We start from the raw sequence: 14,498 nt of genomic DNA, 5'->3' as shown, positions 1-14,498 counted from the left end.
CTCATTCGGAGCCAGGATAAAAAATAATCACACCAAAAATGTTCTTTTAATTTTTTATTTACAATATTTTATTTAAAAATACTATATTATAGGATTTCAAATTCTACAGGATTACAAATACTTCATGACTTTTAAATATTTCAGGATTTTAAATATTACATATTTTAAATAGTAAACAAGCCAATTTACCGAGACAAGAAAGCGCGTAACGACCAGTCAACTGCTTTGACTGGAACAAGACCCCGCCGTTATGGGTTCATATTATATTCTGGGATTCTTTTTATGGGTATTAGTGTATTAGTCACCACTACGCCTGTGACCTATGGCCCTTAGATGTCCTGTGCCTTACAACTACTGTGTCTAGGTACTATGGCTGTGTAAGGAGCCTGAAGGAATTTTCGACAAATCTAAATGAAGTCGGACCATGTGTGACATTCTTTCGACATTTCGTACGAAAGTCTAATCAAATATAAGAAAATTTGATAGATGTCGGATAAATGTCTGATAAAATCTCTGACAGTTCGTACAAAAGTCTGATCAAGGTTAAGAAAATGGCGCGACTATTCTAATCAACGTCTGATGAAAACTATTTTTATATATAGAATTTATTATTAATTTTAATAATAATTTATAAGCTTCCATTATTCAAGCCTTTTTAGGGTGCATAAATAAATAATAGAATTTTATAGATTATTTTCAATATTATTAAAATTAAACCATACTGCATACATATTATATGCACATCTATTTAAAATTATAAAATTAAACCCTAAAAATTTATGTTGTTTTTAACTAATTTTTCTGTATTAACAAAGTATAAACAAATTTAAGCAATAATCATCACATATGCTGATGTTGTTTATTTGATTTCCAAAGACCAACTGAGAAAATAAAAGAACATAAAAATTAAATTCCCTTTTAAAGTACAGTTGGCGAATTTCACAATATAAACAGGTTTGTGTATTATATTTATAAAAAAAAAACTAAATTTCCTTCAGATAATGTGCAGAGTTGTCGCAAAGTTTTCTTAAAAAATGACTGAGCAAAAAATATCAGAAAATGTGCAGACTTATCTGTTAAATATCTAAAGGAAATTTATATTGTTCGCTTAATTGTCTGATGAAATTACAAAAATAATTCTCTTCAGATTATGTGCTGATTTATCGGATATTATTCGAAAGCCATTTTATATTTTACTTCAGAAAATATGCAGACTATTCTCCTTTATGTCTAAAGAATAATATAGGAATAAAAATAAAACTGTCCTTCGCCAATGTGCAGATTAGTCTCATAATTGTCGTAACAATAAAATTCCCTTTCGACAATGTGCTGACAAGTCTGATGTTAATCGTTTAATACTTCAGAAAATGCAGAAAAGTCTAATTAAAAGTTTGCCGATTATTCTGTAAAATGTCTAAAGGAAATTTATACTATTCGTAAAAATTCTGATAAAGTATAAGAATTATTTCAGAAAATTTCTGACATCAGACATGTCTGAAAAAATACATAAAAATATTCATAAAATTATTTGGCATTTGGTGTAGTCCATTTCAGAATTTTTGAAATTTGTATGCCCCTTATAATACAATAAAAGACATTTTGCGCATACTCTAACAATAATTTTAATTACTTTTCCCACGACAAGCTTAAAATTGGGGAATTTTTGATACCCAATTCCAAAAGATTGCTAAATAAATGTTTGATATAATGCACTGAGATGAAAATTTTTAATCGCAGGTTGGGAAATGAGGACATTTTCAAAAATAATTAAGTTTTATTTTTTCCCGTATTTATTTCATTGAAACGCATCGTTTCTAGAGGTATCCTCGTAAAAAGTGGTATACGTGACACCTTAATGTTGAATTAAAGAAAAACCAAATGAAATTTAGTTTTTTTTTTAGGAAACTGTTCACTTTTGCGAATTACCTATTATTCCTAAGAAGTTCATATGTTTTAGAAAGTTGTTTATTAAGATGTACATTTTTGTAGTTAACTATTTTCTTAAATTTTAAACGGTTTGCTAATTATAGGCCTTAACAAAGATTTTCTCCATTTAAAAATGTAGTGTAGTGGTGTAGTGCATTTGAAATCCCACTGTTGATGGGAATATTAGATTCATAATCTTAGTTTAAGAACTGTTAATCTTAGGTTTTTTGTTTTATAAGTAAATTTAGTGTTCAGGGAGAATAGGACGTGTGCATTACAACCACTCGCCCAGGTCTCTGAACATCTGTTATTTTTGTGTTTTCATTTTATTACAAATTATAAAGCTTAAATTTACTAAAGTAAAATAATTTTAATAATTTTTTTTCCTAAAAAAACAGTATAAAGTATATTTATAAATTACCTGTGTTGTACTCAGTATTACTTTTGATTGTTTTTTCTCAGTTCCAGTAAATATCATCAGCGAATTCATATTTGGAGAGTACGATATAATAGATTCATAGTCATGGGTGCATAGAATATTTCGGGAGCGGTGTTCAAGTAAGTGAATGCCATTTTGATCAACAGCTAACCATAATACACGTGGCCAATTGGATGTAAATGTTTGCTATAAAATTAAAAATGTACATCAATGATTTTCAATTATGTTCACTAGTACTTTTCGATTATAGTCACTACTGTTTATAGTAATAATATAGTCGATATAGGAGGTATTTAAAAAATTTTCGAAAAGGTATTGTACCCTACCCTTTCCGATTTTGATGATACTTGGTACATACATTCTTTGTGTAAATGCGACGTTTAAAGTTCTCCAAAATTTCAAAATTCATTATGTTTTAGATTTTATTAAGGGCCAAAGATCACATTTTTCAAGATTTTTTTCATCAAGCATTCAATTGTATATTTTCTAAACTATCGTTTTAGACCCTAATGAAAACCTATGTCTTTCAGTTTGTCCATACTTTATTATAGTTTTAACGTAAGGATTATGATATCGAAAAAAGTATCTCAGTCAAGGATATTTCTAAAAAGATATTTACCATTTTCCTAACCTTTATTAAAACCGTAATATTTTAAAAACAAGTTAGAGTGCTATATTCGGCTGAGCCGATCTTTATATTAATACATTTCTAATTGATCAAATATTTGTAGAAATAAGTTTTCTCATATTTTTAAAAGAAAAATTCTAAGATTTATTGAACATTACAAACGCCATTTTCTTTATTTTTTATAGCGCTTAGCGATATTTAGTAATTTGCATGACAGACGGACATAGCTAATCGACTCAGAATATATATAATTTGTTCGGACTCAGATGAATATTTCTTGGTGTTACACACGGAATGACAAACTTATATATAGCCTCTATCACCACTAATGGTGGTGTAGGGTATACAAATTCTGTACATATGTTATTATTTGGTAATAAATATTGTGAATTTATGACAAAATATGGACCGATCGTAAAACAATGTACTTTTTGTATATAAGAGCAACATTTTTGCTAAATGTATGAATATCAGTATTTGGTAATGCGTTATGTGCGTTTAAGTGATTTTCAGGTGAGAACCTTGTGTGGGAGCTATGACCAACGATGGTCTGATCGTGAAAACCTTTTGAAATAACATTATTGTGTACAAAAATAGTATTTATGCGAAATATTTAATAGGTATCACTATTTGTTAATGAATTATGTGCCTTTAAGTGTTTTTCTGAAAGGGACCTTGTATGGGAGCTATGACCAGTTATGAACCTATCGGAAAACAAGTTAGAGTGCTATATTCGGCTGTACCGAATCTTAAATACCCTCTACCAGCTACTTTTATGTTATTAATTTTCTAATTGATCAAATATTTGTAAAAATAAGTTTTCTCATGTCTTTAATAGAAAAAATCCCAAAAGTTAAATCTATTATAATTCCAAGATTTATTGAAAATTATAAATTTAGTAATTTGCATGTAATTTGTATGTATGTGTGTGAAAGATTTAGAGATTTTCAAAATACAAATACATATATAATTATGTTCTACACAAAATATTGTTTAACACAAATTGATAATGCTCTTTAAATACGGTTAAAGCGCTTTTAGGGTCCTGCCCCTAATATAGGAGAAATAGAAGTATACAAAACTAATATTTTTGCCAAATTATGAATCTATATAGCAGCGAAACGCCGCGAGCTCTCAAATGAGCACTCTTGTTTTTGTTGTCACATGTACGCAAGCACACACATTGTATAAAAACAATCAAAACCAGTCAGTCTCGCATGAGCTTTGATGGAAGCAGGTTGTTTCACGCTTTTATGCTTGTTTATTTCAGCTATTGTTTTTGTTTTTTTTCAGCTACAGTGAAAAAAATGTTTGAGGAATCGTACGAATATGATTTCTTGTTTGCCGAAAATTTTTTCGGTAAATTTGAGTGCTTAATATGCCAACATACATTGGCATATAAAACATATAATTTTAAAAGACATTATCTTACATTCCACAGTGAATATGTAAATATTACTGGGGATGAAAGAATGTCATTAATTTTAGATTTAAAAAAAAAACTTTTATGAGAAAATGATTATGGATTCTAGTGAATCCAACGTAGTAGACGACACAAATAACAGACGTTAAAAGAAAAAAGCATCTTACGTTGTTGCTTCTTCTTTGGCAAAACGTTGCCGTCCTTTTGACGATGGGGAATTTTTCAAAGAACTAACTAACAGCGTATTAGAGTGCTTTGGCGAGAAGGCAGAAGAAATTCGCCAAATTATTAACGAAATTCCTCTGTCTCATGTAAATCTTTTGGGTTCGTTTCCCTCTCCGACTAAGAAGCTAACGTAAACAAATGTGAACAGTTTTGTCTTTTGAAGTCTATTAAAATGTTATATATTTTATTTTATTATTTATTATAACATTTTAATAGACTTCAAAAGACAAAACTGTTCACATTTGTTTTTCACAACTTCAAGTACACTGTCTATTCAACAACTACTTATTCAAACTTGGACACACATTTTGCTCAGTGCACAGAGAGCGTCAGAGAATAATACATAACTCACACAACTACAACACCTACACGCTGTAGTGGTGTGAGTCTGCCTTTCGCTGCTATATAGTAATGTGCGTTTAAGAGATTTTCGTAAAAGGACTTTGTATGGAAGCTATGTCCAATTATGTATATAAATACAAAATTTCAGAATTCTGTATCTATATCATTACTTGGTAATAAATATTGTGATTCTAAGTGATTTTCTGGATCTAGTATGAGAGCTATGACCAAATATGGACCGATCGTAAAACAATTTTATAGTGAATTTATGTATATAAGAGCAATATTTTTGATAAATGTATGGATATCAATATTTGGTTATGAGTTATGTGCGTTTTTTATGATTTTCGGAAGGGAACCTTGTATGGGAGCTAGGACCAATTATGGACCGATCCAAAAAAACTTTCATTGTAATATTTCTGTATATAAGAGCAATACTTGTACCAAATTTAATATCGATATCTTTGGTAATGAATAATGCGCGTTTAAGTGATTTTCGGGAGGGGACCTTATATGGGAGCTATGACCAATTATGGACCGATCCAAAAAAAACTTTCATAGTTATATTTCTGTATATAAGATCAATATTTGTACCAAATTTTATATCGATATCTTAATTTAGTAATGAGTAATGCGCGTTTAAGTGATTTCGGGAGGGGGCCTTATATGGGAGCTATGACCAATTATGGACCGATCAAAAAAAACTTTCATGGTTATATTTCTGTATATAAGAGCAATACTTGTACCAAATTTTATATAAATATCTTAATTTAGTAATGAGTTATGTGCGTTTAAGTGATTTTCGGGAGGGGACCTTGTATGGGAGCTATGACCAAATATGGACCGATCGAAAAAATCTTTCATTGGAATATTCCTATATATAAGAGCAATACTTGTACCAAATTTTATATCGATATCTTAATTTAGTAATGAGTTATGTGCGTTTAAGTGATTTTCGGGAGGCGACCTTGTATGGGAGCTATGACCAAATATGGACCGATCGAAAAAATCTTTCATTGTAATATTTCTGTGTATAAGAGCAATACTTGTACCAAATTTTATGTCTATATCTTAATTTAGTAATGAGGTATGCGCGTTTAACTGATTTTCGGGAGGGGACCTTGTATGGGAGCTATGACCAATTATGGACCGATCCAAAAGTACTTTCAATGTAATATTTCTGTATATAAGAGCAATACTTGTACTGAATTTTATATCGATATCTTGATTTACTAATGAGTTATGCGGGTTTAACTGATTTTCGGGAGGGGACCTTGTATGGGAGCTATGACCAATTATGGACCGATCCAAAAAAAGATTTAATTTTAATATTTCTGTATATAAGAGCAATACTTGTACCAAATTTTATATCGATATCTTAATTTAGTAATGATATATGCGCGTTTAAGTGATTTTCGGGAGGGGACCTTGTATGGGAGCTATGACCAATTATGGACCCATCTAAAAAAAATTTTCCTCTGAATAAATTCTATTGTCATAAAATGTTAATTTCTAAAATTTTGTGAAGATATCGACATTACGACGGAAGTTATTAACAAAAAACCAAATTTCCGGGAATTTGTACTTTTGTATGGGAGGTATATGAAATTGTGGACCGATTCTGGCGATTTTACGCAAAGATTAAGCTCTTGTGTGGAAACGAATGTATGCCAATTTTTATGGAATTATCTTACATAGTTTTCGAGAAAATTACATCAGAATGTGTAAAAAATGCCTATTTTTTTCGAGGTTGTTTCAAATTTTGATTCATAACTTTTCGCGATGTGAACCGATTTTGCCCATTTTCAATACCAAACAACTTAGGAAAACAAAGAACATTTTGGGTGAATTTGGTTAAATTCTATTGCTTCGTTTTATCGTGAGCGTGTTTTACACAGACAGACGGACATAGCTAGATCGACTCAGAATTTGATAAGGACCCAGAATATATATACTTTGTTGGGTCTCAGATGAGTATTTCTTGGTGTTACACACGGAATGACAAAGTTATATATACCCTCTATCACCACTGATGGTGGTGGAGGGTATAAAAACTTTTTACAATATTTACTACTTGTGCCAAACTTTATATGGATATCTTAATATAGTAATGAGTAATTTGTGTTTAAGTGATTTTCGGGAGGGGACCTTGTATGGGAGCTATGACCAATTATCGACCGATCCTTAAAAACCTTTCACTGTAATATTTATATGCATATGAGCAATACTTATACCAAATTTTAAATGGATATCTGCATTTACTAATGAGTTTGTAGTTTTAAGTGATTTTCGGGATGGGACCTTGTATGAGAGCTATGACAAATTATGGACCGATCGGAAAAACCTTTTCACAGTAATATTTATATGCATATGGACAATACCTGTACCAAACAATATATCGATATCTTAATTTAGTAATGAGTTATGTGCGTTTAAGTGATTTTCGGGAGGGGACCTTGTATGGGAGCTATGACCAATTATGGACCAATGAAAAAATATTTCACTGTAATATTTATATGCATATGAGCAATACCTATACCAAATTTTGTATGGATATCTTAATTAAGTAATGAGTTATACGCGTTTAAGTGATTTTCGGGATGGGACCTTGTATGGGAGCTATAACCAATTATGGACCGATCGGAAAAAATTTTCACAGTAATATTTCTTTATGTGAGAGTAATATTTGTACCAAATTTTATATGGATATCTTATTTTAGTAATGAATTATGTGTGTTCAAGTGATTTTCGGGAGGGGACCTTGTAGGGGAGCTATGTCCAATTATGGACCGATCAAGATTTCTTCGGATGAATTCTATTGGCACAAGCTCTTGTATAGATACAAATGTGTGGTGATTTTCATGGAAATATCTTGAATAGTTTTCGAGAAAATTTCATCCGAATGTGTAAAAAATGCTTATTTTTTCGAAGTTGCTTTAAATTTTGATTCATAACTTTTCCCGGTGTGAACCGATTTTGCTCATTTTCAATACCAAACTGCTTAGAATCATAGTGAATATATCAGGTGAATTTGGCTGACTGCCTTTCCTTAGTTTAAACGTGAGCGTGTTTTAGGCAGACAGACGGACATAGCTAAATCGACTCAGAATTTGATAAGGACCCAGAATATATATACTTTGTTGGGTTTCAGAAGAATATTTCTTGGTGTTATACACGGAATGACAAACTTATATATACCCTCTATCACCGCTGATGGTCAAGTCAGATTTTATTATAATTATACATTTTATATCTGCATCAAAGTAAATAAAAACTACAATAAAAAATAAATAGCTGCGTTTTGAATCTACTTGTATCTCTGCACACATGTCACATATAACATGCATTAGCGCAGAAATATTAACTGTTGTATTGTACTACCACCGTCAAACTGTATTACCACCCTCAAACAAATAGAAGCTGTATTACCAACATATTACTGCTTTATCTCTTTGTTGTTGTTTTTATGCTTTATAATTTTTTTCTCTAGAAAATTTTAATTTATAATAAAAATGTTCTTTTAAAGCTACGCGTTAAATATGGGTAAATGAGTTAAATTCAGTTTTTTTTAAGAAACATAAAACTTTTATAAATATCGTTTTTTAATTTTAAAAATTAGACTAAAATTTTAAACATTTTTGTCACACACTGTATATACAGTTTATTACTCAAAAACTACACTAAAAAAACAATATTTACAATAGTTCATGTTTCTACAAAAAATTTATTGATCGCAAATTTTGCATAAAATCATTTTTCTGTTGTTCGAAATAATATACTTTTTGAAACTTTTCACTAACCATAGTTTTATTGCATGAAACACCAAGAAAAAATTACTTTTTTATTCATATTACAGAAATTTAGAACCAAAGTGCTCATCATTGGTGTCTAAAACACATTGAATACTTCTCACTGAGTATTTCTCCCGACCGGTTTTTTTGCTACGGAGTTTTATTTTGAATGTTAAAAACTTGGTTTTCTGCAGTCGAATAATACGGTTTATTTAAAAAATGAATTTTTTAATATGCGGTCGTTAGTTTTCAAAATAAATATGAAATATTTTTAATAGTCGTGTGAGAAATAATTAATTAAATCAAATGTGGTCCGCTTTAAAAAAATACAGAATTATTTGTAGATCTTTAAAACACACTCCTGAATAATAATCAAGGCGCTTACTAATATTAAAGCGGGGCTATGTAACTAAAAGCAGCTATTAAACATAATTCTTCAACTTTAATAGTGCTATATACCAATTTTTCCAGATACCTTAAAACTGACGATCTGTAATTTAATATTAATCAACACTGGAAGTGCTTTTGAGTCAATTGGAGTCCTTCAAGCTTAGTTTAGCACTATTATATTTGGTTTTTACTAACATTCCCTGACTAACATTACATAAATTGTAATGATATAGGGTATAAAGTATTTAATATAGGTATCAAACTTTTACATTTGTCATTGACATTTCTAAAACGTGCTATTATTTTTAAATTGAAATATTTTTCCCGCACCTTTTTATACCAAATGTGCAAAAAATCAAAAATTTTATTTTTTAAAAGAAGATTATAGTTTAAAGTTTCCAAAAAACAAATAAAACACGTTTTAAGTATTTAAATATATCCATACTTTCCGCATTTATCTTATATACATTAAAGAAAAATTTAATTTGGCCATTTAGTTAGTTTAAATACCATTTTATCGATTTTCCAAAAAAAATATGCTTTTATTCAGAAACCGCGAAAATTTCGAAATCGATGTTCTTGATTTACATATTATCCAATGGCACTTCGAAGGAGCTTTCATATGATACCCCATTCGTTAATAGCTTCTACTAATAAAAGTTAAAAATCCCGTTAACCCACTATGAACTTTCAATTAGCGATAGCGTAAATTCGAATATCCCGAAACCCGATTTTTGAAAATGGTTAAATAATCAAATTTTCTAGACTTGTTTCTATTAATTATTAAATTTTTTTTTATTAAAATTGTCTTCCATTGCACAGTGGGCAGAATGGAAATTTTTTTTGAAAATAAATCTGGCATTTCTAAACGGCTGATCCGATCGGGAAAAATTTGGCGTGAGCGTAGCCAAATTTTATTTCCAAAATTTTTTTGGAAATAAATCTGGCATTTCTAAACGGCTGATCCGATCGGGATAAAATTTGGCGTGAGCGTAGCAGTGAGTATTCGAGTTTAAGTTTTGAAGATGAACCCCGCAGATGCCCCAGGGACGGAGCTGTGGCGGAACAAAGTAGGGTACCTACGACATGTAAAATTTTTAAAACTTGTGCCATTTTTTTGTTTTTTACTCAAATACTACTTATCTCTTATAATATCCGAGTTATGGGCATTTAAAAATTTAGTGATACAAAATTTACCATACCTTGGTCCGCCTTTTTTGAATACCGGGCGTAATTTTGAACGAAATGGACTCAATTTTTTTTTGTTAGTTAGACAACAAAATTTCCAATAATATACAAAAAATTTCAGATCAATATCATTTACAGATGAAAAAATATACGTTTAATTTAAAAATTCAAAAAATTTTAGATTTTTGCCCAAAATGTGTCTTAACTCTTTTATTAATAAAAAAAAATTTTCTTTAAGAACATATAACAATTTATAGTTTTCTAAAAGGTATCTTTACGCAGAACGCTTTGGCGTAAAAAACTTGTCCTATTTTTTGAAAATGTTGCCACTGCGTCCTTCCGAATATGACCTATTTTTTATCAAAACTTCAACTTTGGGCGACATGTTCTAAAATCCCAAAGCTGGGATCAGAAAACTGAAAGCAGTTTTTGCTAACCCCAATATGTTTTCTATTTACTCCAAAAGTATTTTCCCAGCCCTGAAAGAAATGTGGACCCTATGGGCAAAAATGTAAAAAAATCCCATTTTTGGGAATTTCATTCCTATTTTTGGAATAGCGGGATGCCCTTTGACCTTTTCAATTTATTTTTTGCATTTTCTTATTTGAAATGACAAATTTAACAAGCGTTGAAGATTCCATTGAGTTTTGTTCATAAATAAAGATTTTTTCATATATTACATATTTGTTAAATTTTTAAAACTATGATTTATATCAAAATTTTAATAGGGTCGCAAATAACTACAACAATTTAGTCCATATTTATCCCTTAATATTTTTTTAGTTAGATATGGAAATTCTCGACCCTTTACGAAAAACTTCAAGCCAATATCTCAGTTACATTCAAAAATATGTTCATTTAAACCTGTATCCTTTAATTTCATATTTTTCATATTTAGTATAAAAAATATGACAGAACATGTTTAAATCTTATATTTACCTATTTTCTATTTGTTTGCTTATCCTTATAATTGAAAGGTCCTATTATGCTTAAATTTTCAGAAATTTATAACTATTTTTTACCTAAATTTTTTTGACAGATCATTTCGTTCTGTTTCGTTTATGATCATGTAGGTAAAAATATACAGGTAATGATAATTTCGATTCATTCACTAATAAGAAATATCAATGACTGGTTATAGTAATATAGTCCTAAATGTTAATAGGTAGACAGTTCGTAATTTTTTACTTTGGAATACCTGTATCGGAAATGACAAGAATTGGTATATAAGTAAACTTCTCAGATTTTAAGTACCATATTTAATAAATCTACAATGAAGATTACATTAAAGTACGAAGAGTTGTGTTCCGTTTTATGGAGTGTATCTTCAAAAGGGCCAGAAAGAATTGAAGACATTTCAAATTATATAAAAACTACATATAGTAGAAAAGTAGACAAAACAGGCTAATCAAAAATTGAAAACTTTTTGATGTACAAATTAAGTCTGTGGATGGAAATCAAAAGAAATTTCGATTAAAATTTTGTAGTTGGATGGAAACTACTACTGAAATCTCAACTTACAACACATCAGCAGGAGCGCCTTGCAAGTCATACGAAGACTTATGTTCAAGGTCAAAAAAAAGAGGGTCACACAAAAACTTTTTTCAATCTCAAATGAGGAAATTGCTGATACATTTAACGAAATGCTGAAAAAGGAAAACCAACTTATGAACGCCGTACATATTGCAACTATTCTTCCTAATGCATCACCAAAACGACTTAAGCGAATTGTGGAAAGTATACCAACTCCAACATCACAATCAAATTTTACTGAAGAGGAAGCAATAGCGCTTATGTTGGAACTGGGTCTCAGTCGAAATAAGTACCAAATATTAAGGAAATCTCTGCATGAAAAAGGACACAATATATTACCATCATACAAGGCGATCCAGGAAAAAAACAAACTATCCTACCATCATCTATTGCTGTTAATAATGTGGAAGCTTGTATTGATATATCATCTTTGCTCGAAAACACAGCATCAAGAATTGTGTCAGACTTTTCAAAAGACCAACTAAGGAAAATTCATAACTGTGATGTTGTCTTAATGTGTAAGTGGGGATGTGACGGTTTATCAGCACTTCCAGAATGGAAGTCGGACATTAGCAGACTACAAAAGTGTATTTATGTCATAATTAGTGCCATTATGAATTCATTCATATTCCCTTAATCCATCATCGTCAAGCATCGGAAATTCATTTGAAAATATATGGATCAATACAACTCCGGGTTCAGAAAACAACAAAAGATTTAGTGGAATATTTAAAAGGTGAAATAAATGCACTGGAGCCCATTTGCATAAAAATAAAGGAATTCTCTATTAACGTATCATATCAGCTAAGCTTATCAATGATTAATGGAAAGGTCAGCAATGCTATAACAGAAACTTCTTCCTTCTGGATATTCTCAATATGTAATGAGAAAAAGTCGCAATTCTCAAATATAAACAAAAGCAGAAGTATTAATGAAGAAGTCATGTCTTTCGGAAATTCACCACTTCATGCCAGAATACAATTTTTGGATTACTTTTTACACATAGCATACGACCTCAAATATAGAAGTGTGCCAGAGAATCTTACTAAATCAACAAAGATAATGAAGAATTGAAAGAACTGAGAGCTGCGGAAAAAACAGAATCCAAGAAGAATTAAAAGTTCAGATGGGATTAAACATCGACAAACCACTTCCAAGTTGCGGTAGTACAAATGACCATTTTTTTAAGGATCGGCCCATAAATAACTCTACCTATTCTGAAAATGTCTTCAACGCTCATTACTGGCTAAAATATACGAATATACCGCCCATACAAGGTTTCCTTCAGAATATTACTTTAACGCTCATTACTGGTTAAAAAGTGCAGGTATAGCGATAAAATGTGATACAAGTATGTTAGTTTCTCGCGAGCCGAAATCTCTTTTCCAATTTGAATGTGGATGGGTCATAATTGACCCTACCTTCAGAAAATTACTTAAACCATCAACTGGTTTAAAAATATGAGTTTTGAAATACGGTTATAAAATTCACTCCAAATTTCATGCGGAATGTGTCGGTAATTCACCATACCCCCCATATAAGCCCCCATTATAAAATTCCATTAACGCTAATTACTGACATAAATTGCGAGTACAGCAATGATATTCATAGAAAACATGTTTTATATAAACCAAAAACTGTCTACAAAAACTTATGGATCAACTTTAGAAAAAAGAAGAAAATTCAGAACAAATCGACATAAAAAGTTTATACTTAATAATATAATTCTTCATTCCGAATTTAATGTGGACTGATCAATAACTGACCCTAGGCTCTATAAAAGGTTCCCTTCAGAACCAAATTTTGGTAATTTAAATAAGAGTTTGCCTTATTTAAAATATGAATATTGCGCTGAAATTTTGCATAAACAGGTTCTATACAAACGAAATCTTTGTACAAAATTTTATGAGTATAGAAAACTACTCATACGCTCACGGTTTAAAAATTAAACTAAAATATATTTTTTTTTAAATTAATATTTTGTTAGTTCAAAAGAGCTCGGTCCACTTCAGCCATATTTCAAATATCAACCAGATGTTTATAGGGGAGCATTATATTAACGGCATAGTGGTTGATGGTGAGTATATGAGATTCGGCACAGCCGAATATAACACTCTTACTTGTTAAAATTTTCTTTGTATTTTGTATTGGTCTTTTTCATCCACTGGGTAGACTTGAACAACGGTCTACCATCGCCCCTGAATCCTTCAATGAAAAACTCAGGTGGCAATTTTTGTACTTTTCTGAAGTACTCGAGCTATCTAATCTCTGACCATTGCTGCCCCGTTGCTCAACTTCTGAGATGTAAAATTACAATTACGCAGATGGGATGGCATCTGTACTCTGAACATATCTGGACAAGGAAGGAAAATTCGATGGTATCATTTGTATACGATGCCTTTCATCCATCATCTCATTTTTACGACACCACAGTGGGGCAGAATGGAAATTTTTTGGAAATAAATCTGGCATTTCTAAACGGCTGATCCGATCGGGATAAAATCTGGCGTGAGCGTAGCCAAGGAGTTTTCGCAGATGCCCCAGGGACGGAGCTGTGGCGGCTCAAAGTAGGGTACCTTCGACATGTAAAATTTTTAAACTCGTGCCATTTTT

General features: G+C 30.7%; 1 protein-coding gene across 1 annotated transcript in view; it reads right to left on the bottom strand.

The window, feature by feature from the left end:
• LOC111688377 (myosin-I heavy chain) overlaps positions 1-14,498 on the bottom strand; it is a 1,083,699-nt gene that overhangs the window by 79,585 nt on the left and 989,616 nt on the right. Inside the window, exon 16 of the mRNA XM_046950624.1 lies at positions 2,348-2,551. Coding sequence (XP_046806580.1) covers positions 2,348-2,551 — 204 coding nt within the window. The remainder of the gene's footprint in view (positions 1-2,347; positions 2,552-14,498) is intronic.

This window comes from Lucilia cuprina, chromosome 4, assembly GCF_022045245.1.
Source record: "Lucilia cuprina isolate Lc7/37 chromosome 4, ASM2204524v1, whole genome shotgun sequence".
In the NCBI taxonomy this organism is placed as follows: domain Eukaryota; kingdom Metazoa; phylum Arthropoda; class Insecta; order Diptera; family Calliphoridae; genus Lucilia; species Lucilia cuprina.
The sequence above is the reverse complement of the archived record's forward strand: the minus strand, read 5'-3'. Positions and strand labels throughout refer to the sequence as shown.